Source organism: Ambystoma mexicanum, chromosome 3p, assembly GCF_040938575.1.
Source record: "Ambystoma mexicanum isolate Mex_15411 chromosome 3p, UKY_AmexF1_1, whole genome shotgun sequence".
NCBI lineage: Eukaryota > Metazoa > Chordata > Amphibia > Caudata > Ambystomatidae > Ambystoma > Ambystoma mexicanum.
Genome location: NC_090925.1, coordinates 806,029,564 through 806,054,934, shown reverse-complemented (window position 1 = coordinate 806,054,934; position 25,371 = coordinate 806,029,564). Strand labels below are relative to the sequence as shown.

Here is a 25,371-nt window from a genome sequence, read left to right as displayed (position 1 = left end):
GTCTTTTTTCCGAACCCTACCTCCGAGGTAGAAAGGGTTCTGCATTGTCTCGATGTCAGAAGGGCTCTTAAGTTCTATCTGGACAGAACATCCGAGCTTAGGAGTTCTTCTCAACTATTTGTGACTTTTGGTAACCCTCAGGGTAAGCAGGCGTCTAAGGCGACTATTTCCCGGTGCATCGCCGCCTGCATTACGGAGTCTTTCACCGTCCAAGGGCTGAAACCTCCTAAAGGTATTCATGCACACCTGGTGCGGGGTAAAGCAGCCACGGTTGCTTTTCAGAAATATGTCCCCTGGGAGTCCATTGCTAGGCAGCTACTTGGGCCTCTCCATCTGCCTTTTGTAAGCATTATTGTCTTGACATGATCTCAAGAGCTGATGCTCAGTTTGGTCAGGCTGTGCTGAAGAACCTTTTTCAGTAAGGGGTATTTCCATCCACCCGTAATTCCTGTTAGGAGTGCTTGGGAATCTCCCATAAGTACGGAGGAAAGGGGACGGGACGTAGGAGTATAACCAGGTTACTCACCGTAGTGACCACCTTACTCCTAGTCCATAGTCCCCTTTCCTCCATACGGCCGCCCGCTGTCCCCTCTAATAAGGTTCCTCTGTTATTGCTAATAGGTCTATGACCTGGCGATAGAAAAGGACTGATGGGCGATGCGTGGGGCGGAGCCAAGGTGGGCAGGGTTACGGCCGCGTGCCAGGCCCCGCGCAAGAAAGAGAGGAAGGACACATTTTTAAAAATAATATTTGGATGCTTTTTACAAAGTGCTCTGGTCCCGTCCCACAGGACAGAGAGATGTCCCATAAGTATGGAGGAAAGGGGATTAAGGACTAGGAGTAAAGTGGTCACTACAGTGAGTAACCTGGTTAATACTTAGCTAATGATGTGCAAATCATTGAAGATGGTGGTGCTAGGCCTTCTCCCATCTGTTCTTGGCAGAGCAGCGTGGTCGTAAACAAAGAATGCTGATCATATCGCAGCTAGAGCACATTGTGTGCCAGTCGATATTACTGCTGTCGATGACAGATTCTCTTTGTATTCAAAAGAGTTCTTCCTAGGTCTTGTGCCTTTTACATTTCACTGTTGAGGTGTTTCCAAGAAATAAATTGCAGATAACTGTCTTGTATACCGCCCAGTTTTTGCTAACATGTACAAACACAAATGTACCCTCTAAAGGGGTTTTAATTACTACTTTCGAGTTGAGTATTCTTCAATTTGTTGAATACTGTCGTTGCATGCACCCACAATATATTGTTGCATTTAAAAGGAGGGTCCTGGAGTTTGCTCCTACAATTCACTCCAGTTGAAGGCACTTTGCTGACAGTAATTGTATGCAGCGAGCACACTCTGCCTTGTGATTAAATGTACTGCACCAACTTAGTCCCGAGTTACCTCACAAGAACCCAGGAATGCCACGTCACTCAATCATACAAGTTGCTGTAACACTGCCTTCCGATTTGGAGCAGTTGTGCTATTCTTCTTACAGGTTCTCCACAACTTCTGCTCCAGAGAATGCATTGAGAGCGCCTTTTTTGCCAGGTATCCGCCTAAAGTACAACTGAAGAAAAACATGGGTTGCATTTCTCCATCAGTTAAGGAAGGAGGCAATGAGTAGTTAATGCTCGGATTACTTACCGGTAATCTTCATTGCTCATGGCCCCACTCTTCCTCGTCACAGTACTCACCTATGAGGTTCCGTCTCCCTGTGAGGATCTTTTTTTTTCTTTCCCGGAGGTATAACCTCCTACTTACTTATTATACACCAGTACATAACAAGCCCGGATCAGCATGGGCCCTTCCACACCATGGGAGGAGGTGTAGGGTCGGCATTGCTGTGTCGAGGGAGAGTAGGACTAGGAGTAATGAAGATTACCAGTAAGTAATCCGAGCATTACCTCGAAATCCCTCTTCCTCATCCTAGTACTCGCCTATTAGGCATACCCAAGCCAATAAACGAAGGGCCCAAGAAACAGGAAGTCAGTCCAGCAGTAATGCAAAACTCCCAGTTTTTTTCAGCAAATAATCCAACAGCATTACAGCTGTGTCGCAGACAGTACCCCGACCCCGAAGGAAGCATCCCTAGGGTGACTGACATTCAGCCTCTAATCTATATAAATAGAAATGTAAATATTTGTTTGTTCAAAATCTTAAATCTCCGAAAGTTCTTCACCGATTGCTTTGAAATTTTGACACAACGTTGCATTCGAATAGGCATGTGTTTTTATGTACCTACCATATATAGATGTCACACCTGTGACAGGTAAAAACATGCTTTTTCTGAAAAACAGCGCCAGCTGTTGGATGTAAAAGCAACACTCGCTATACTGAACATTTTACTGCAAAACAGCGCCATCTGTTGGACGTAAAAGCAACACACGCTATTTTACGATTCCATTTAAATGTTTCCGATTTAGAATGACTCAAATACGTGCCAAGGAAGCAGCAGGGCGACGTGCAGCCAGACTTTAAGATGCAGGGTTGTGAGCACAGCGATCACTTTCTGCAGCTTCAGATCTGCTTTGTTCTCAATAGAATGAACGCGACAGGCTGAGAGTGGCTGAAAGACATCAACGAGAAACAGAAGATCAGCGTCAAACACAACTCCGTGCTTAGCAATCACACAATTACAATCGCCTTGCATTCCGGTACAACCTAGCTGATGATTATAGTTTGAGCAGGCATGTTGTCATCGGCACCATGACTGAAGTGTGTCCTTATTGCAAGGCCCTGAAATTTAATGGAGAAAAGAAAGGAGTATGTTGCACCGCCAGGAAAATTAAACGGCCTCAACTTGGAGAACCGCCAGAGCCAATACAAATTACCCACAAGCATTGTCAATTTAAACATATTAGAAACGTGCGCTTTCTCTTTTCTTTCTTTTACATTTAATAACCAGACTGGGCCACAGCAACGCGTGGCCGGTGACAGCTAGTGTGTAATAAAGGTATTGGGATCTGCCCAAGTAGCGGGCCTGCAAATCTCCTGCAAAGGAACCCCCTGTGCATCCGCCCAGGAGGCCGCCACAACCCTGGTAGACCTACCCTGACTACCCAAAGGAACAGGAAGACCAGTTGCCAGGTAAGCCATTGTAATCACTGTCTGAATCCACCAACTAATGGACACAACAGAAGCTTTCCTCCCCGCCCCAGCAGCCCCAAACATCACCAAAAGGCTATCAGAACATCTGATAGCAGCCGTCCTGGCCAAGTACTCCAGGACTACCCTCCGAACATCCAAGGAGTGCCAAGCCACCTCCTTTGGGGACAGGTGGTCAGGAGAAAAGGCTGGGAGGACCACCTCTTGAGACAAGTGAAACTTTGAGGCAACTTTAGGCAAAAATTAGGGATCACATCTCAGGACAAGACAGTCAGGAAGGATACGCAAAAAGGGGGGGTGACAAATGAGGGCCCCAATTTCGCACAGATGACGCCCCAAAGAGATGGCAACCAAACCGCTGTCTTAAGTGTAAGATGTTTAACATCCACAGAGCCGAGGGGTTCAAACACATCTGATTGGAGGAAACGCGAAACCAGTGGAAGGTCCCAAGCAGGGGAACCTGAACCCAAGGGGGACCGAGAAGGAGCCAAACTCTTAAGGAAACGCCCCACCAGACCTAGATCCAACAATGGAACACCCAGACTTTAAAAAGGGTCTTCAAAGCAGCCCATTGAGCCTGTAAAGTAGCAACCGCCAAACCTTTATCAAAACCATCCTGTAAGAACTGCCACACCCCTGGTATCCCACAACTATGAGGAGAAACCTCAGCAACCACACACCAGTGAAGAAAATGGGCCCAATGCCTATCCTAGGCCTTAAGCTTACTTGACCTCCTAGAATGGAGAATGGTTTCCACCACAAGGGCAGAAAACCTCAAAGTTAATAACCTTGCCCTTTCAGGAGCCAGGCAGACCAAATGATCATAGGCAACTCCTGCCGCTGCCCCCCCGAAGTGGATAAGGCCAGTTGGGAACCACCAAAATCACCAGAGACAAGCTTTTGCGAATGTTCTGAACCACTGTGGGAATGAGAGCCAGAGGAGGTAAGGTACAAAGAAGACCCTGAGCCCATTCCATATTCAATGCATACACCCCCCCATGCCCCATTCACCGGAAAGAGGGAGCAAAACCTGGGAACCTTTGCCGAGGAGGCAGACGCAAACAGATCCAATACTGGCATCCCAAAATGGCAGCAAATCTTTATACAAACCAAGTCCGACAGAACCAACTCTGGGGAGTCCAGAAACACCCTGCTGAGATGATCCACAAAAGCATTCTCCGCCCCCGAATGTGAACAACCCCCAGGGATAACCAATGTCTCTCTGCCCAAGACACGATGCACACCCGCCAGAGAATTCAGACCCCTGGCCCTGAACCCCCCTGATTGTTGATATAGGCCATGGCTGAAGAATTGTCTGTCCGAACCAACACTGATCGGCCCTGCAGCAGAGGTGGTAAGTGCTGATTCGCATGAAAAATTGCTGCCAGCTCCCTCCAATTCGAGGAGTGGCCAAGCCTCTCAAGACCCCACCTCCCTTGTGCCGACCTGGGCCCCAGGAAGGCCCCCGAGCCCTGACTGCTGGAATCCGTTGTCAGGACTACCCTTGGAAGAAGATCCAACCGGACACCCCTCAGCAGGGAAGCCGTTATCATCCACCAACCCAACTCTACCCCTAAACTGTGGGAGACAGGAACTGGATGAGTGAGGCACTGGAGAGAAGGGGACCAATGCGGAAGGAGATGTACCACCAGTGGCCGAAGATGAAGACAGGCCCAAGGATCCAAAAACACACAAGAAGCCATGTGACTCTGCACCACCAGGAGGTCTCTTGCCAGTGCCAACCGGTGGTGAAGGACCTGGGACAAGAGAGACTGAAGCTGGAGAGCCCTGGCTAGAGGAAGAATGACCGCCCCAATTTTGTTGCAGAACCTGGCCCCTATGAAGACCAAGTCCTGGAATGAAGACAGCTGAGACTTGTTCCAGTTATCAGGAAGCCCCACTCTTGCATCACCTGACAGACCCAAAGAAGATGGGATAGCAGAGTGGGCCGGCTATCCGCCTTGAGTAACCAATTGTCCAAACAAGGGAACAGCTGGATCCACTGAAGATGAAGGTGGGTCACCAACGGAGCGTCCTGCTTTGTAAAAACCCTCAGAGCAGACTTCAAGACAAAGGGAAGGACTTGGAATTGATATTGGACCCCCTCCACCGAGAACCGGAGGAACCAGAGATGAAAAGGATGAATGGGGATTTCATAGTAAGCATCCTGGAGATCTAATTAAATCAGCCAATCGCTCCGTTTGACCAGGGGAATGATCTTCAGCAAGGTTTCCATCAGAAACCAGACACTTCGCACAAACTTTTTGAGCTGTTTCATATCCAAAATCAGCCGAAACTTCCCCCCCAGGTTTTGGGACCAGAAAAACTCCAGAGTAGAAGCCAAGGCACTCATGATCCGCAGAGGGTGCACACTGGCCCTCTTGGTGAGAAGTGATCCTGGATAGCTGATGAGGAGGAGACACAGTCTATCTGATAACGTTCCCGAACCGCCTGGAGGGTCAAAGCATCAGAAGACCATCTTTCCCATACCGGAAAAAATAGCCGGAGCCGACCTCCCACCGGACCACTGTAACTGTCAGGCCTTTAAATGACCATTGGAAGGCTTCAGACCCTAGGACGAGAACGGAAGCCTCTTGAACAATTAACAGGGCCTGACCTGGTACAAGAATCTTGACCTTTAGGAAAGGGTCCTGACGAGCGTCTACCCTGAAGGGCCGGCTTCCGCCTCAACCAGTCTGCATGTTTATTCACCTGGAGACCTGATGTCCCTTGTCCTCCAGGGAGTCTCCAAAAAGCTTGGGACCCAAAAGGGAAGCTTTAGAGCAGCAGCTTCCTGGGAGAAGTTTGATTTCTAATCTTGTAGGTGAAGATCAGAAATGCATGCTCCCATGGCCATGGACTCACTCCGTCATAGGAGAGATCTGAGAGAAGCTGCACCTGCCTTTGCATGTCCAACAATATTGGAGCACAATCTGAACACTCCTCTATTGCCTTGCGCAGAAGACGAAACCCACTGAGCACAGTCTCTGCTGTATAGGAACCATAGATACTTGAGCGCAGTGCCAGATGAGATCCTAAGTGAGCCTTCTTCAACTTAGAGTTGACCTTATGGTCCACCTGTTCCGCTTCTTCAGCTGCCATGGAAGAGCGACCCACCAAACCTGCCAAGATGTCGTCCACGCAAATGGAGTCTGGAAGGAACTCCTCCGCCACCTTCATTGGGTAGAGGCGACCCATAAACCGAGGCATAGTCACATATTTGGGGTCTTTCCATTCCATCATAACTTTGTCCTTGATATCGGTAATCAGCGGATGGCCTAGTTTTGGTGTGTGCTTGTACTGTCTTATCTTGGGATCTGAGGATCCTTCCCCGGCGGCAGGGTCTGAAAACCCCATGGCATCCCACACTTGAGAAATAACCATGTCCACGTCCTCTCTGGATAAATACTTTCCTTCAGCCTCTTTATCAGATTCTGACCCCCAAGAGGAACCAACTGAAGCTGTAGAGGGAGAACAAGACAGAGAGGAGGATGAGGAATGGGAAGAAGGGCCAAGATCCTGTTTGCACTTGCCCGTAACCCCTTCATGTTCTGCAATCGCCTGTTTCATCAGAGCCTTGATATAATTCTGAGAAAGAGAGAACCTCAGCTCCACAGGCTTCTTGTGCCTCCTCCCCTTGGCAAAACACTGTACTGGACTAAGGGAAGACGCCAGAGAGCCATATGCCTACGTTTTGCAGTGTGCTCACCCATCGGACCGCCCAGCACAATATGGAGACCCACTGCCACAGAAACAAAAAGACTGTGTGGGAAAGGGCCTTTTAAACTGAAAACTTCCCACCTGGAAGCTCGGCCCGCCCCCTCCTGCACAGGATGGCATGCCAAACACTGGCCAGAAGGTTTGCGAGAGCGAGCACCGAAGCCCCGCCCCCTTCTATGGGAAACAAACCACCCTCAAGGAACAGGAGGCTCTCCATGCTGTGGCCACCAATATAACAACTTTCCCAGGGAACAACGCTGCAGCCTCCAGGTACTGCTACGCACACCCCCCCCCCCGGCCTGCAATGTGGAATCCCGATGTCGGCCGCAACTGCTCCAGACAGCAACCCGCACCCGAAGCCCCACAGTGGATCCTGGACATTGTGCCAGTTCTCTCAATCAGACCCCAGCCCCGCAGGAGGCCTGGTAGCCCCTTACCTCACTGTGACACAGTCGCCGCCCCACAGGAGACCGTACACTGAGGACCCGCAACATTGTCCTCCATAGCCAAGCTCGGGAAGCCATCAGTTCCTGTCAGATATAGGAAAAAAAGAACTGGTGTATGATGGGTAAGTAGGAGGTTATACCTCCGGGAAAGAATAAAAAAAGTTCCAGAGAGGGAGGCAGAGCCTCATAGGTGAGTACTGGGACGAGGAAGAGGGATGTGGAGGTAGAGCAAGTTAACTAAATTAAAATGGCCTTCAGTGTAATGTCCCGCTCCCGGGTCACAGGAGCGGGACACAGTTACCAGGATCACCCGGACACAGTATCAGGCTGCGAGCACGCAGCAAAGCAGACCATAGGTGGAACCATGCAGCATCTGGTTCACCAGGCTGCACACCAGTGCTGGGGACACACAGCAGACCACAGCCTCGGTTCTGTCACACAGGCTGGCGCTGAAATACAGGCCGTGGTCACACCTACAGGCACACCAAAAAACGACACGTAGACAGGAGTTGCCGCTAACTAGGTCTCCACTGTAGTGTCCTCACATGCCTGCAGAGGCCCCTTTTATTAACATGAGTCATGACAAAATCATGACTAATTTCCTTAAAGGGATAACACGCCCCCAGTTAAAGGGGCAACTGACACAGAAAGTGGCCTTAAGTGAGGAAGCTTTTCAAATTAAAACAGCAAATTAGAGCAGATATCCAGTCGCTAATCCTTAATGGTACAAGTCTGATAAAAAATGTGGCGACTCTTCACATTAATAAACAGCGAAAAGACACTTTGATTACACTAGACTGACAGAAGCAATAACTTTTCCTTAGAATAGTTTCTTTTAAATATTTCTTTTTTTATTGAAACTTCAGTTTAGCTGTCTTAACAAAACAGTTAATAAAGTTAAACTTTTGTTACACACAAGTCAAAAGTCAAAGACTCAAATTCTTAAATTTCATACAAGACATCAGAATTAACCATAAAATTAAATGAAGCGGAAAAGTCACAGAAGGAAAACCACTAAACTGGCTTCCTCTGTCTTTGACTATTTTTGACAACTTTCGTCAATATCGCGTCCATAATATTAACCACAGCACAGGTTAGTTTTAAATCGTGTCCTGCAATCACATGCCCCCACCAGTTTTCCATATCATTATCTAAGGGTGCAAAAGGCACAAGATGACAGGTAAGTTGGATCCTCGTGCCGGGACAGACTATTACAAGATGTTGTAATGACTCAATGTCACTCAGACAATAACGAAATATGTTTTCCGTTATTTCTTTGTTCTTTCGTTGCCACAACATTTCTTTAGTGTTCAACGCATTTAGGCGAAATCTCAAGAATTGATTGCGATAGGAGCGTGATGGACACTTTGTCAAGTAACTACATTGTTTATTTAATTTGTGTGCTCTTGTTTCAGCCTTGAGCGTTGATTGTATTTTGTCACGTTGTTCTAGGTTGCTGATCCAAGACCGAGATTCTAATTTCTTTTTGACCCATTGGGGGTAGAGCTTCTTTCTTCAGAGTTTGTTTTTGAAAATTTGGTAAGCTGGAGTTAGAGGGGTCACACACATTTTTCGCTGTGAGTATAAAGAATTCAACGATAGTTGATAGCGTAATACTGTCATTGAAACATAAGATGGCAAGCTCAACGCACGCCGCCAATATTTCGCTTCGAGTCTATGCCAGTATTGGACGTCCAAGTTCCAGCCGGCTTCGGCACCAAATGTTATTGCAGGGACTACCTTTTGCAGGTAGAATGTAATCACAGGTGATAAAGTGAATTTCCCATATTCTTTATTAATCTTAGCGCCTTGAATTCCAAACTGTGTCATTCGATTTACTAAATCCTACCTCCAGTGATGCTAGTTTAGTGAGGTGTTAAACATGACTCCAAGATAACGAATGCAATTCACTGGGCTCAGGATTTCCTTAGCAATTTTCCACCTAAAAGCTTTATCTTTCTGGGTACCTGACGACCCGATAGTCATTATTTTTGTTTTTTCCATGTTTAATTCAAGATCGTTATGATTCAAGTACTTGTGTAGTTTGTTTAATAGCCGTTGTAATCCAATCTGCATGCGGTCGATTAGAACAAGGTCGTCCACATATGTTATGCATTTGATTGGGGTGTTATTGAGTTTGGGAGAAAAACAGTGAGCCTGGTCCAAATGTTTAGGCAAAGCTGAGATGAATAGCTTAAACAATTCAGCCGCCAAGGGGCACCCTTGTTTGACCCCTCTGTTTGTCGGAATTTTGTTGGATAGATCTCTGTGGTTGTTTAGTCGTACCCAAATTGATGTACCGCTATGAAGAGCTTTCACTGGTTCTAGGATGGATACAGGACAGTTCCACTTAAGCAAAAACTGCCAAAGCAATCCGCCATTTACCTTATCAAAAGCTTGGCGCATGTCTATAAAAGCCAAATACAATTTTTTTCTTCGCCTTTAGGGTTTCAAGCTTTAATATGTTCAAAATGAGCAGGTTTACTTCAACTCCCACTCCTGCTGTGAAACAGGTTTGGCGAATATCAGGGATCTTGGCTTGGCATGCCCAAAGCGCCAGTTTCTGTCGCAGAAATGAGCCGAAGATCTTTCCGATAGTGTCAAGTAAGGCAATCGGGCTATAGTTGGTAGGATCAGCCCGATTGCCTTTCTTGTAGATTGGACCTACTATTGCCTCATGCCACGATTCGGTATCTGCCTTGTCGTACAGAGCGTCATAAACAAGTCTTTGATGAAATCTGCCCATTGCAGAGCATGTTTTTTCAGCATCACATTGGTAATCATGTCAGGGCCAGCAGCATGGGAGTTCTTCAGCTTCCTAATTAAACTATCAATGTCTGAAGATGCAATTTGTACGTCCCAGATCCCACCTTTATTCTCAAATGTGCCACATGGTTCTATTGGGGGTTTCCGATATATCTGAGTGAAGTGCGACTCCCAATTGGCACCCTTGATTTCGATTGAGATTGAGGGAGGACATCTGGAGTTTCCTGCGTTTAGAATGGCCCAAACTTGTCGAGTATTTTTGGTCACCAAAATTTTCATCATTTCTTCCGCTCGATTTTGTGAGATTTAAGCCAGTTTCTGTAAGATTGTCATCTCTGTTTAATTTCCCTGCTGACTTCTTTTGTTGTTTTAACGGCACCAAAGTTTTTTTTTCAACAATCTTGCATCCCGACGCATGGTTTTCTTTGCAGCTAGAAGAATGTTGCTAGACAGATGCTTATGAGAAACCCCCATTGAACGTGAAGAAACTGTAGACGTATTAAAGACTCTCAGCAACAGGGGCATAGTTAACTGACTGAGCCTCGTTTTGTTTTAATAGCCTTTGACTTAGGTTTTGAATTTGCAACCCATTAATGCTGAGGCAGTTTCCACCAGCATTTACTGATAGTGGAATTTCATAATGTTTGTCAGGTTTTATCCACTCCATCATACAGGTGAGTCGCAGCAGCTCGTGATCACTATTTGCCATCTTCCAGACGTTCAGGTTTACTGCATTTTCGGCCAGGTTTCGGGATACCCAAAAATACTCTAATATTTTTTGTGAATCTGCACGTTGCCAAGTAGATATCGACGGCTGGTCAACCCTCACATTCCCATTTACCGTTTGGCAGTTACGGTTTGCTAATGCCGACATCCAGGCCTGACCTTGTGTTGCGACCTCGTTATCATGTAAGCGTACATTTGAATTTCGCTGTGTGTCGAATTTAAACCAAGTGCAGTTCAGATCACCACAACAAACAATGGATAGATTTTTGAACGCTATTATAGCGTTATCAATAAGATGAGTGGTTGTGTTTATTAAAGACAGTGGGCTGATTTTTTGAGGATTCCAGTATTCATTAATAATCAGCAAATATTTGCGCTCCACCATTTCTGAATGCATTGTTTGCAACATGATTCCCTGAACAAATGGGTTTGGATTGAAATTTTCCATCATCGACCACCAAGGATTTATTTTTACCAGCGTCACAAGTCCTGAATAAGGGCGGCCTTTTTGATTTTTAACTGCTGGATTCAAGTAAGTCAAAAAGCTGTCTCTTGTCGGGACTTCACATAGCCACGTTTCTTGAAGGCAGATTACAAAAACCTCTTCTAGTTCCACATCAAAATTGTTGAATAAGTGCGTGAACCCTCTCATGTTCCAGGATAGGAACACACATGGTGACTCACGCACTTTAGGCCATGGCTATTGCTGTTCTTGATGGTGGCCCGATTTAGTCGTGAGACGGGAGGAAATTTGGCGGTTTTGTCCATTTTGATGGGCCTTTGTAGATGAGTAAGTAAGTGATTTACGTAAGTCTTTGCGTCTCTGTACTACATTTTTGTCATCGAAGGGCTTTACGGTCAGACCCGTCTCGCAGTTTTTCATTGCCGTGGGTTCGAGCATTATGTCGAAGCCAAAGGCAAGCAGCTCATCAGTAGCTTTCAAAATTGTACTGTGGACTGAAGCAGAAGCAATGTGTAATAAAACCTGGTCAGCAGTTTTCTCTGTTGGGTATTCTACAATCTTGATGTCATCTGACAAAATGGTCCATAAAGAAGGGATGCATTTGAATAACTTCATTACATTATTTCGAATTAAATAGACTTAATTGCCGTCTGTTTGGATATTTTGAAATCGTAGTTTCCCAAGTTGTCTTGATGGTGAGACTGTAGAATTTAAGTGAACTCTTGATGTGTAAGGAACCTTTTTGCTCTTTTGAGATAAGGTAAATTTTGGATTCCATCTTGACAGTTGAGCCGAGTTGCAATCATTTGTCTCTAAGAGTCTCTTATTTAATTTGTCAGTTTGAAATGCGAATCCTTTATCGTTAGGCAAAACGTGACCTGCCAATCTCGGCTCCACAGGCAAAGAAATGTTGTTGTGCTGCAGATTTTCTTCTGCACTAATTTCAGTGACGTCAAGTGCGTCTCCTTGTTGAGAGTATGTTGATAGATCACAGAGGTTTATTTCTGGCATAATGGAGGAGCTTGCGGCACTTCCAATATCCAAATCAACTCTTCTTCGTTTGTTTGACTAAGGGACTGATCGAGTCTGTGCTATGTCAGCAAGGACTTTTGAAGTGATAGCTTTAGGCTCAGAAAAGTTTGTCGTGTCTGATCGATTAAACAGACCAAGTTTCTTCAGTGATGTTAGGTTTCTAATACATTTCTTTGCTTTGGTTTTACCCTTTGTTATCGTGGGTCGTTTTACCTCATTACAGGTAATGATCGCTGGAGTTTTCACTGTAGTTGGAATAAGATGAAACATACTCTTCTGAACATTGGTAACTGATTTAGCTGTACCCACAAAAATGCCAAAAGAGGCTGGTGGACACTGAGCAAAACATCCTAGAGCTTGATTTGTCTTTTGAGGGGCAGGCTTCACCAATGACCGGTCAATTTCTTTGCTTGAGTCTTTTACACAAGCTGCATTATTTCGAGTATCATTTGATGGAATTTGGTCAGCACTCATGCAGTCAGTTTGAGTCTGCTCTGAACATTGAGGCACCAAGAAGGGATCATTATTTCGTGAAACAGATTGTCGTTGTTGAAGCAATAAAGCTGAGGAGGGAGATGTATGATCACCCGTTGGATAGTTTGTGATAGAAGACAAATGTAAGACTTTGGTGGGAACATCCAAAGTCTTTGTAGTCATACCTGAAACATCATTTGTATCTGCCATAGTTAGTGAAGACACAGATTTATGGGGGCCCACTTCGGCATTGTGGCGCATCCATTTTACTGCTTCCAGCAAGCCCTCATACAGAGTGTCATTCTGGCAATGATGTCGCGCGGCTAGATCACTCAAGCGCTCTTGCCTGCGTATTGTTAAATCTGCTTCTCTGGAGATCTGGTTTCTATCTTTTCCATTTTTTTCCGTTAAAGATGAAATTATAGCTGTCTGATCCTTGAGTGCCTCATAGAGAAATTCGTAAAGCTTTGTGAAAGGAATCATAGCCATCGAAGACCCTGCTAGAACATTATTGTAGAGTTGAGCTGATGCAGCAGCAGAAAGACTTGATTTCGAATTCAGACCGTGTGAACCGTCCAGTCCAGATTATGAGCTAGTTACAGTATCTAAGTACTGATCGTCAGACAATGAAACTTGCTCACTAGTTGTATATTTACGGTCTTAGACAGCTGTGGGTTTTTGGCCTTTGATGAATGAGTTTGTGGTGTGCTGGATGACACACATTTTTGTTGCTGTGAGATCGAAGGTAAGTCCTTCAGATTTTTCGCGTACAGCTTTGCTCTTTGTCCATTGCCTATGACAAATTCCGAGCTTGAACACCGCATTGGGGTCTCTTAATACGCTTCTAACATCATAGAGTTACTCCAAGCTCGTTTCTCGGCTGTTATCCTGAGATGTCGTTCAGATGATTTTGAAAGCAGCGCTGAACATTTTTTGTCCAGTAGCATTTGTTCATGAGATGCTATCAGCTTCTTCTTTACCAACAGGAAGTCGTTGTCTAGTTGAGCCATCAGACGCGCTTCTCGTGGTGCTTTAAGTGGACAAGAGTTGTCATTTTTATCTGCATCCACTTGGACATCATTCGCTTTGTTTATTTGTAGTGACGCTCCAATAGAATTTTGTGATATTTCCTCGTTACACTCAAATTGAGCATCCCACCTAACAGGTTTTTGTGAGGGTTGGATGATCTCTGCATCAATTGGCTTAACGGTTTCTGCAGTCAGACTTGACACGTTTCGAATCAGAGCTGGGTAAATATTGGGATCAAGCATTTTTGCATCCATATCAATGTTCAAAGACTCAGACGTAGGCACTGACATTGCTTGAGTGGACAAAGTCTCTAACACTTTAAGTGATCCGATTCAGTTTGTAACCTTTGCGTTGGTAGATAAATTAATAGAGTTAATGGAATCAGTTGCAAGACTCAAAATAGAATTCACACATGGCGACCCGCTTTGACTGGCAAATGTTTTTGTTTTTTCATGCAAGCAATCGGTCGTGTTTATATTGTTGGATTTTTTATTGAAGACTTCCATTAACTCCACATCTGTTACATCAAATAGGGAGTAGAAGACGTCCAAAACTTCCAGGCTTGTTACAGGCAAACTCGTTCGATCAGACGTTTTATCAGAAACATGCAAGATTGAAAGCTGCAAATAATTTTGAGGGATTAGGGCTAAACCATTTAGTGATAGAAGTCCACAAGTGTTCGAGGCCGGGGGCGCCACAGGCACTTCAGACACTACAATGACTTTGACTTCATGCCGTAATATAGGTTCTAGGCAGTGGGCATTGGTAATCAAAGTAAGGGAACTGCCATGCAGAGACGTGAGCTCAGAATCGCTCATTGTATTCACTGTAGCAATTGCAGGTTCGTGAACTGTTTGATTGTATCAGACACCACAGCCAAATCAGACGTCACATCCGTCCGCACGCTTATCTTAGTAGGTTTGGTGCCCATGGCAGCTTTCATAGCAGTTCATGGATTTATCATCCGTTGATGTTGTAGGGTCTTTCTTCTGGTGACGGGGCCCGTATTTGCAGTCATCACACGAGACACTAGACGCCAAACGCCCGTAGCGGACTGTAGCAGACTGATTTTGCTCCACGACTCCGCGCCACACTCCGTGCAGTTTTTTAGTTTAAATAACCACTCCTCCTTAGTTAAAGGTGCAGTAGCACTGGCAGGCAAAACAGGCAAAACCAGTTGAAAAAAAAGAAAAACAAAAAGCCCTCGTAGCTGCAGCTCCTCTGAAAGCAAAGTGAGAGCGATTGTAGCAGACTGACTCTGCTCCAGGACTCCGACTTAAATATGCAATGTAAAGTGTGCATGCTAAGACATTCCCTTTCTTAGGAAATCTCCTTATCAGTGACCTCATAGGTACTCGTTACTCCTGTACTTCGTTCCTATCTCCCCCCTTGTACTTCATCTAACTGCCCAAAGTGCAGTGAGACGTTTGCCTCTGCCTCCGCCTCTGCAGGACTTGGAGTGGTTCACTTGTCCTTTCTGGCTGTTCTCCCTCATTCTCGGATTATGCATGTTCCCTGATGATCTCTCACCCTCTTCCAAGCTCGACGTGGGATAGCTGCTCACTTCCCACTCGCTGAGACATCAAATGGGTGAGTCAGTTATTTAATGTACCTGATTAAAACATCTCAGTAAATTAGCATTCATACATAGCAGCGTTCGGTTTTGCAGATGCCTGTATGCCAGCTCTACGCAAGCCTAGCGTACCCCAGCTAGCTTACTGGACATAATTATATAATACATCCTTGACACATCATTTCACTTAGCATTGCAGTCCTGGATTATTTTCCCACCAATTTTCTGTGTTGGGAAAACCTTTCTGCCCCCCATTGACATCAATGGAACCGCTAACTTTTTGCTGTTCGATTGCTGAGCTAACTTTCTGGAGGTAAGTAAAGCCTTTTTGCTTTACTTTCCTTGCTTAGCTCAGCTGTTTTGAGTGTACTAGCTAGTCCTTAAGGCTGCCAGTGTAGGGGGCCGCTGTCTCCCTTTTGTAAAATTCCTTGTTTATTTTAAGCTGCTTTCACACTTTACCTTCAAGTGAAATGTGGCAGAGGTAGTTTGTGTACCTTTTCCTTTTTCTTTTAGTAAAATGTTTGTTACTTTCACAGGGTGTCCAGGACAGCTGGTGTCAGTGAATAGTGTTTTTCGTTTTTCATGTGGGCACTTTTGCCATTTACTGCACAATGCCTTTTTGAGAACAGCATAGTCAAATGGCTGTGCCGGATGTTTTTCATCCTGTCATTTTGCCACCTTGTTCTTTAGCTTTCTTTCTGCCCTCTCAGGTCAAGAAATACCATATTTGGAAAGCCCTTTCCAAGGCAAAGCGGCATTGTGAGCATCTGGTCGTATATTGGGACTGGGACTTTATGTCCTAAATCCACACTATGGCCAGGGATATGTATGTTGCTAGGCAGATGTCAGCCAAGAGTCTGTCCACGACTGAACAGCCCTTGCCAGTTTGACTTGTGCAGATCCTTCCCTTTTGAGAACTGGTGCAACCCTGACTTGAATTTAGGATAAAAAGAAACTGCTGCTGCCATTCTTCGCATTGTCAATGGAGCCAAGACTACTACAAAGCTTCAACCTGAGGAAGAGCCCTGAATGGCCCTTGAAGACTTCAAGCTTTTCCTACACCATTCAATTCCTGGCAAAGCCCTGTCTATCTGGACCAAGATCCTGAAGACACCCGTCAGTGCTTTTACTCATGGGCTGGTGGGATCAACCAGTCCAGACCCCTGCATGCAGGTTCTGCACAGGCAAGCGTTCGGAAGTGTCCCAGGACCATCCTGTGGGCAGACCAGCTCTATGCAGTGCATCTGATTTGCATTTGTCACCGTCCCCGGGTTTGGCAATGGAACTCTGCAGGTCTCCAGTGTGTGGCCCAAGAATCATCCTCTTGCAGCTGCTGCTCTCCAACCTGAAGAGGGCCCTTCTACAAGCAGTTTCTTTGTCTTTGCAACATGACTAACATGCTACAACTTGAGTGTGTCATCTTCACTGGTCCCAGCTTCCATTGTGTCCTGGTGGTCTCCTGTCGCCGTGGGACTTATGGTGGCCTGCATCTCAGACTGCCTCCACCGTCTAGCTACACACCACCAGCAACCATAAAGGTGGTTTCTATTGGAATCGGAGTAAGGTGGATGAGCATGCATGGCTGTTTCGACATCCCACCCACCATTGGATTGTATGGGCTCAAAGTATTGCCCCTATCTCTCCCTTGTCTGGTCTTGATCTGTGTGGTTCTGACCAAGGATAACACCCCTTTCATCACCCCGGCCTTCCCCTAGAGTGGTGGAATTGGGAGAGACCCCTAATTCTTGTTACTTGCCTTTGTTCTTACCTCTTTGGAAAATTGGACTCACCTGTTAGCTTTGTCAAACTTGTATTTCCACCTCTAAAGACTCCTGGCTCCCTACAATGTTTTCTTCAAGTGACCTATGACTCTTAAGGACAGGGCAGAGTTTCCATTGCTTTCTCAATACCTACCTTGCATTTCAACTGTTTCTGAATTATATAATTATTTTATTTGCTTTCCTACACACAGTTTTCTTAAGCTTCTTAATTGCACCTTCTCTAACTGTTTTAAAAGTGAAGTGTTGGTGTTCTTTTGTTCGCAAGAAATTAATCTGTTCTTCCCAAGGCAGAGCCCCAAACCCCCTTGTGAGGCTAGGGATGTGTGCCAGTTCTGCACACCCTCCCTAGGGGTCGATGCAATTGGGACCTCACCTGGAGAGACTCCCCTTTGTGGACGAGGACCCCCCCGCCCCCTGTTCCTGAGGAACTCCCTAGAAAAACTTCCAACCACACTTCTTCAAGACTATCCAATTAAGAAGTACGTGAAGAAATGACCAGCATGTGTTATTGTCAGCCAGAAACTGTAAATAACTCTGAAAGGGAAAAGTCTCTAATTACTTGGACGGGGAGACTGACCTATGTAGGAAAAGAGAATGGGAAACAAACGTAGAGAACGGACTATGAAACGTTGCAGGGGTGTTCCGATACTATGAAGTATATTAGAGGGGAGGAGATTGAGAGAGGAAGCCAGCGAGTTATGAATCTAATCGCCTGCTTACACTGAAGAGAGGCTGGATGCGCGATGTCCTGTGGCTACGAGAAAGCAAACTGCTGAGGCAGATGTTTTGCAGAGGAGAGAGAGAGAGTGAGAGTGAGAGTGATGGCTTGACCACAACTGATTTAATAGAAGGAGCAAGAGAAGCCAACCTGACAAACCGGAGAGAGGACCTCACACGAGTGATAAACCCAGTGACCTTATCCCTGACAACTACAAGTAACAGAGAGAACGGGACACCTCGGCCAGGGACGGAAAATCATTCATACTTGTCCCAGTCAAAATAGGATATTCACTCACAGAAAAGTGAATGAGAAGCCGTATTGGAATGCTCGTACTCATCATAGTCAAGATAAAATATTGACTCAGAGAAGTGAATGATAATCATAGTGGGAATGCATATACACATCCAGTCAGGGATAAATAAATAACATACTGCAAGATAAAATAAGATTAGTTGAAGAGGAACAACAGAACAAAAATAAATGCCAAAGCCAAGGCTAAAATAAAAGAAAAGAATAAAGACCATTTTCAGTGAGAAACCAAGAACTGTAAATCAAATATCAAGGATCATAGAGGCCGAGGGGAGAGTTACAAATATTGGTCTACTTTACCTTTAAAAGAGCGAAGAATAAATACAAACAAAACAAGTCAATAGAAGAAAAAGAAAGGAACAGAACTTTGGTATCCAAAGGAGGAGGCACAGATGTTCAATAAATATTTAAAGGAACTGTGCAAACTGATAAAAGTTGTCACGAAGAACTACCTGAAGATAGTCTAATGAACTGAACCTTGTGTCATCAGGAGAAGGGAGTCATTCTACTGTCCTTAGTTGTTATAATAGTGGTTTGGTCACAGAGGGTTAGTTTGGACAGTGGGCAGATTCTGTTAAGACTTTCACTGACAACAGATGGGCACCTTATTTTGGTTAGGTAGGGAATCCCCTTAGGATAAGGAAAGATAGGCATTTTATCCTTTGTTTCACAAACTTGTCAGTAATCTGGAATTTCAGAGTCTGCATCCTTCTTCTGACTCACCGCAGTGGTGTCTGGGAAGGCTTACCCAGGGCTGGTTCTAAAAATACAATTTAACAGTCTATTACTGAATAGAAATGCTCTAACTCTTGGAGTAAAGTCTATTAGCGCTCTCAAAATCTTACCTCTTCCATGGTGAAGAAAGGTAATACTCACTTGGAGTTGTGGTTACACAAAGAAACAATAGGACCTATATTCTGGTTGGAAGAAAAACCTAATTTTTTATGCAAAATGATGTTGCCGTTCACTGCTTTGTTTATTCATCATTTTAATTCTCTTTTTTTGTTATTTGTTCTTTTCCAGTGGACATGCAATGTCTGAATACTCTGTCTGTATGGGAATGCATCAACTGTCTGGCACCAACTGGCATTCAATGTGCTCTGATCTGAGCCAGGTAATTCTTCACCCATACTACAGTATTGCAGGCGGCCCCGGCGACATCATGCTTCTGAAACTAGAACCTAGTATTGGCTTTACCAAGCGCATCTTGCCTGTCTGCCTTCCAGAAACTTTTTTTAAGTTTCCGACTGGAATGAATTGCTGGTCCACTGGCTGGGGAAGGATCTACTCTTCTGCTACAGCATCCGGTAGGTAATGAGTGTTGGCTAAAACCACGATGTTGAGATCCAGGTTGGCTAGGCCATCCTGCTTATGTTAATGAAACAGAAGGATTTAGAGCCTTATTCTATCCGCTTTGGATGATCCTTGTTTAATCAAGTTAGTTGGTCATTATTTGGTATTGAAGGCAGATTGGGTATACTAACCTTGTAGACCACTGGACACATGTTTAAATTCTAGACAAGCAAACTCAGTTGTTGATCCTTTCAAGGTCAATAATATGAGCGAAATTGAGTGTGGTAAGAAAAGCTAGTACTTAGCATTCAAGAGATATTATTTATGGAGCAGATCCTCAAAACCTTTCTTTGGCCCAAGTGAGGAGATGTTCATGCACACCCCTCACTTTCGCCCAAAAAAGGCACACCCCAATCCATAATAGAAATTGGATGGAGCGCATCTTATATGTTATCATTCTTGAGAATCTGCCCCTATGTATTTATTTATTTGCCAGCTTTTTGTATTTTCATAGTGGCAGATTGCTTTATGGATTATTATTATTATTATTCTCTTAAAAACCCTCTGTTACATGCACACTTTGCTATTGATCTCTTTAGTTACAAGCATTGGCAATGCCAATAGTTTGGGCTTTTGTGGTCATCTAATAGCAGTGCCTGCGAAACGCCTAATACTTATACACATGGTCAATCAATGGGTGAGCAAATATCCAAACACTGACAAGATTTGATACGTCTCCAACATACGTTTTCTCACAAACCAGAGAGATCAACAAAATGCACCAAAACGGAGGTGCCCGCAACTTCAAGTTATCAATTTTGGGCTCTTCATGGATGTAAGATAAGCTAGCAACCAAAAGAAAGTTTGCCGCTGCGCCTGCAGTTCTGCGCTACTAAAAAGAAACAAAAATATCCCGAAACATGATTGTCCTAATTCTGGTCAATCACAGATGGATGAAATCCTGAGTCCACCTCTAAGGTATTCAAACATGTGACCTATAGATTGCATTCTGTGCACAGTCAGCAGCATTCACTCAACCCAGCCATTTATCTTAGCTAGCAAAAGTAGGTACACAAATATGAACATGCATCAACTGTGATAAGAATTTAACAGAACCTCAGTGCAAAGAACATATATGAAGACGCATATTACTTATAAATCTAGTGGCTGAAAGAACACTTGGTTAAGATATTTTGATTACACCAACTGCTCCCACGCCGTTCTAGCCATACATACATTATTGAAGGGACCGTGCTATCCATGCAAGCTCATACTTTGAAAAGCCTTTCTTCTGCATTACACCGTTTTGAAAGCGTGAGATCACAAAGCAGTACACCCGCATGTCTGCCTGTGTCCAGCTATCATTTTTCCCCAAAGTGCCCAGTCGCCTAGTTTCCAAATTCATTTCTAAGCACCGGGCAGTGCTCACGTGACTAGGAATGGTTAAATGAACAACGTGTGCAAGAATTAGACAAACAGTGAACACGTATATTTACTGATAACAACTGAGAAGGATGCAAACTATCTCTGTGGCAAGTATTTGGGGTCCCTGTATTGTGAAGGCGTATGTTGCTGTGGGCACGATTTTGTGTACAGAGCCAGGATATCTTTGTTCAAATTTCAGCTTCCCATTTGAGAAACAGTATGATCCTGGGCAAATCACTCCGTCTCCCTTGCCATTAGTCCCTTTCTCTTTTGACAACCAGCACACTTTCAAACAGTGATGACTTTTTAAAGGTGTAGTCAAAAATGTGCTTCAAAGGGATTGTGTCCTCCGACATATTCCTTATCTTTGATAATACGTTTCCAGCTTGCTGGCCTCAGAAATTTTTTCTGTAGAGGGCGCTGCGCATCGACGACGGCCAAGTCGATGTCCCTTGACGGCCACCGTATCGGCGCCGACGTCACCATGCCCATAAATAGGCATGCGCTGCGTCCGTTGCTCAGTTTTTCCGCGCTTCGTGGGGCCTCGGAACGTTGTTGCTCAGTTCAGTCAGGTTAACTATCTATTTCTACTCGAATATACCTACTCGTTCTCGATGGCATCTTCATCGGAACCTACAACGCCACGATCCGGCTTCAAGAAATGTCGAGACTGCGGTAAAAAAATGTCAATAACGGATCCACACAGGATCTGCTTATGGTGCTTGGGATCCGAGCACCATTGTTCGGAGTGTGAGGACTGCATGTCCGTGACGGCGAAAGCCTTGAAGGAGCGCAAGGGGAAGCTCGAGAGAGGTAAGTCAACCAAAACCTCCTCCAAAGTTTTGTCGGCTGAGTCGAGGCATTCGTCTCCTCGCCGTCGAAAACATTCCCATTCTAGATCTCGAAGCAGCTCCCACCATTTGTCGAGATCAAGACACTCAAAAAAGAGACGTCGAAGGTCCCATTCCTCGTCGTCTTCTGTGTCCCGAGAAAGGGTCTCCTGTCCCACTAAACACAGTTCTCAGGCTGAGTGGGAGGAATTCAGAAAGAAAATGTTAAGCGTCTTCGAGAACGCGGCCTCGACACCCTCGAAGACAGCTGAGGTTGATACCCCGGGTGAAAAACCCAAAAAATCAAAACGCTGCGAGTCGCAGCACCCGGCGAAACATTCCTCCCGAGAGCGCCATGAGCCATCGGGTAAGAAGGCACCGTCTTTGACGCCGTCGTCGAAGATTCCTTCGACGCACGGATCGGCGCCATCGACGCCGTTGTAGAAGGGTTCCTCGACGTATCGGTCGATCGACTCGAAGCCATCGTCGACGCCGACGCCGATGAAAGAGAGGACCAAGGCCACTCCACAGCCAACGGTGATTTCAAGGGCCTGCGGCACGACGCCGAGACCGTCGTCAATGCCCTCGAGTAGGATCCCGATCCTCTCGAGTTCTTCGAGACCCATTCCAGTTTGTTCGACACCGTTTTCAGTGCCTTCGAAGCCTGTTACATCGGCGGCGACGACATGGACGTTTTCTCGTCCAATAACGACGAGTTTGGCTCCTTCTGCCTTAGAGATGGGTTTTACTCCATTTCAGAGGTCAGAGTACCCTGGACTTTCTTCAATTTATGAAGAAAGGGAAGATTCTGACCAGGAAACATTCGGGTTACAGAGGACCACACTGCCTACTGCAGAGGATTTCACCTCTGAGGAAAGAAGGCTGAAGGAACTACAGGAGTCACTACATGAGGCAAGTGGGCTGGACACTTCCCCAGAAGTGGAATTTGTTAAGCAAGACCCAGGGGAACATGCCGAAACACCCTATAGAACCCTGATGGCAAGAATAATTGAGTTTATGGGTTGGTCTGCGCCTTCACCTGTTTTCCAACAGGATGACCTAACAGATATATTGGACAAAGGCCCACAGGAGGACCCTGTTCCACTTCCATGCAGCCTTACAAAGGAAAATTGCATCTTATTGGGAAACTCCCAAAGTTATCCCTGCCGTCAATAAAAGATTGTCAACCAAGTATAGGGTAGCGGCTGCTGACCCTGAATACCTGTCAAAACACCCGACCCCAGAGAGCCTGGTGGTTCAAGCGGCAACTTCATCTAGCAGCAGGACCGCTTACCCTACTGTCCCACAGGATAGAGATGACAAGAGGTACGACTCTATGGCAAAGAAAATTTTTTCTGCCTGTAGTATGGCGTTGAAGTCTATCAATGCCACCTGTACGCTCGCCAGGTTCAGTCACACACTATGGGAGTGTGCTTCATCAGCGGCTGACTGCATACCCGAAGGAGAGGAAAAGGAAGCCTTCCTTAACATTATTAAAGATGGCAAAGATGCCATGTGCGAATCACTTCAAACTGGCATCGATTCCGCTGACAGTATCAGCAGGGCCATGGCGGCAAGTACAACAATCCGCAGGCATGCGTGGTTGCGAAAGTCCGGCTTTGCCCCTGATGTACAGGCCAGACTTTTGAATATGCCCTTTGACGGCTCTTCATTATTCGAGAAGAAGGCTGATGACAGTCTGGAAAAGTTACAGACTTCTAAAGCAGCAGCAAAATCCTTAGGAGCTGCTATCTGCCAAACTCCTTTTCGCCCCTCAAGAACTTCTGGGAGAGGAAAGTCCTTTCGCTATTATTCCGCATTCGGGAAAGGCAGAGGACAGCCGGCTCAAAGAGGCCAAAGGAGATCCACCCGAGGTGGACGGGTCAAAAGTACTAAGACCGCAGCAGCAGCAGGTGCCTCTTTACCCTTGGCATCTGCATCAGCCGCCCCCAAACCACTCTGAGGCCTTCCCACACAATACACCTGTAGGGGGCAGGTTAACTCACCATCTGACGGAATGGCAGGCTATAACGTCAGATGCTTGGGCATTGGAGACAGTTGCCCAAGGTTACTGCCTACCCCTTCTACACATCCCTGAGAGTCATCCACCGGGGAACAGCTCTCTAAAAGTTCCAGATTCGCTCCTCTTGCAGGAAATTATGGACCTGCTAGAGAAAGGTGCCATAGAACCGGTACCTGTAGCGGACAGGAACAAGGGCTGGTACTCCCCCCTACTTTCTCATACCAAAGAAGGACGGAGGACTAAGACCCATCCTGGATTTACGAGAATTGAACAAGTTCCTCAGGAAGGATAAGTTCAAGATGGTAACTCTCTCTCAGATCTTTCAGGCCCTCCAGCTCCAGGACTGGCTGGTATCTCTGGACCTTCAGGATGCTTATTTCCATGTGCCAATCCATCTCAAACACAGGAAATACCTGAGGTTCGCAATTGGCGACTCTCATTATCAATTTCGAGTTCTGCCATTTGGGCTGACCTCCGCCCAGAGGGTCTTCACCAAGCTGATGTCGGTAGTGGCGGCGAGTCTAAGGAGGGAAGGGATCCACGTCTATCCTTACCTGGACGATTGGCTGATCAGGGCCGTATCTTCGGAACAGGCCCAGGCCCAGCTAGATTATGTCTGCCTCTTCCTTCACAGACTGGGCTTCTCCCTCAATTTAAAGAAGTCAGAGATGATACCATCACAGAGACTCCAGTTCATTGGAGCGGTCCTGGACACTTCCCTGGGAAAAGCCTCGCCACCAGAGGTGAGGGCTCAGGATATTCTACAGATGGTCACCAAGTTTCAAAATGCCCAACGTCTCCCAGCCTTCGACTTTTTGAGGTTCCGGACAAGGTAGCCCGCAACCTTCTATGGTGGGCCTATCCAGAGAACATCTTGAAAGGAAAGCTGTTTTGGCAACCATGGCCGGAGATAACAGTAGTCACAGACGCCTCGCTCACAGGGTGGGGAGCCCATGCCAACGACTTGACCATCAGCGGTCGTTGGTCTACATCGGAGTCCAGACTACACATCAACCTATTAGAGCTGAGAGCGATCAGACTAGCCCTGAAAGCTTTCCTGCCATCAGTACAGGGGAGAGAAATGTCCTGATAATGATGGACAACACGGTGGCCATGCACTACCTCAACAAAAGAGGAGGCGTAGGATCACTGCCACTGTGCAGAGAGGCAATGCAGCTCTGGTTTTGGGCAATTCGGGAAGGAATCTCTCTATCGGCAGCCCACCTAGCCGGAGAGAAGAATTTGACAGCGGACGCTCTGAGCAGGCAGAGCACAGTCTCCCACGAGGAGTGGAAGCTAGCTCAGGAAGTCCTTCAAGAAATCTTCGCCCTTTGGGGAACCCCTCAGGTGGATCTGTTCACCACAAGCACCAACAGGAAGTGCAATCTGTTCTGTTCAAGGGAATTTCCCCCGAGAGGAGCTCTAGGAGATGCGTTCGTAGTGGACTGGGAGTTTCCACTCCTTTACACGTTCCCACCAGTCCCTGTTATTCCTCAAATGATCAGGAGGTTGAGAAGATTCCGGAAAACTATGATCCTAATTGCCCCTGATTGGGCCAGGAGAACGTGGTACCCGGACCTTATAGATATGTCCATCTGCCCTCCAATCCGTCTTCCACTCAAAGAGAATCTTCTCTCACAGAAGGGAGGTCAGGTTCTCC

The 25,371-nt window shown here is 45.9% G+C and overlaps 1 protein-coding gene across 2 annotated transcripts in view; it reads left to right on the top strand.

The window, feature by feature from the left end:
* Window positions 1-25,371, top strand: part of LOC138580911 (serine protease 27-like) — a 761,370-nt gene that overhangs the window by 512,262 nt on the left and 223,737 nt on the right. For both annotated transcript variants that reach the window (XM_069651842.1, XM_069651841.1), the window contains exon 4: window positions 19,164-19,447. In XM_069651842.1, coding sequence (XP_069507943.1) covers window positions 19,164-19,447 — 284 coding nt within the window. The remainder of the gene's footprint in view (window positions 1-19,163; window positions 19,448-25,371) is intronic.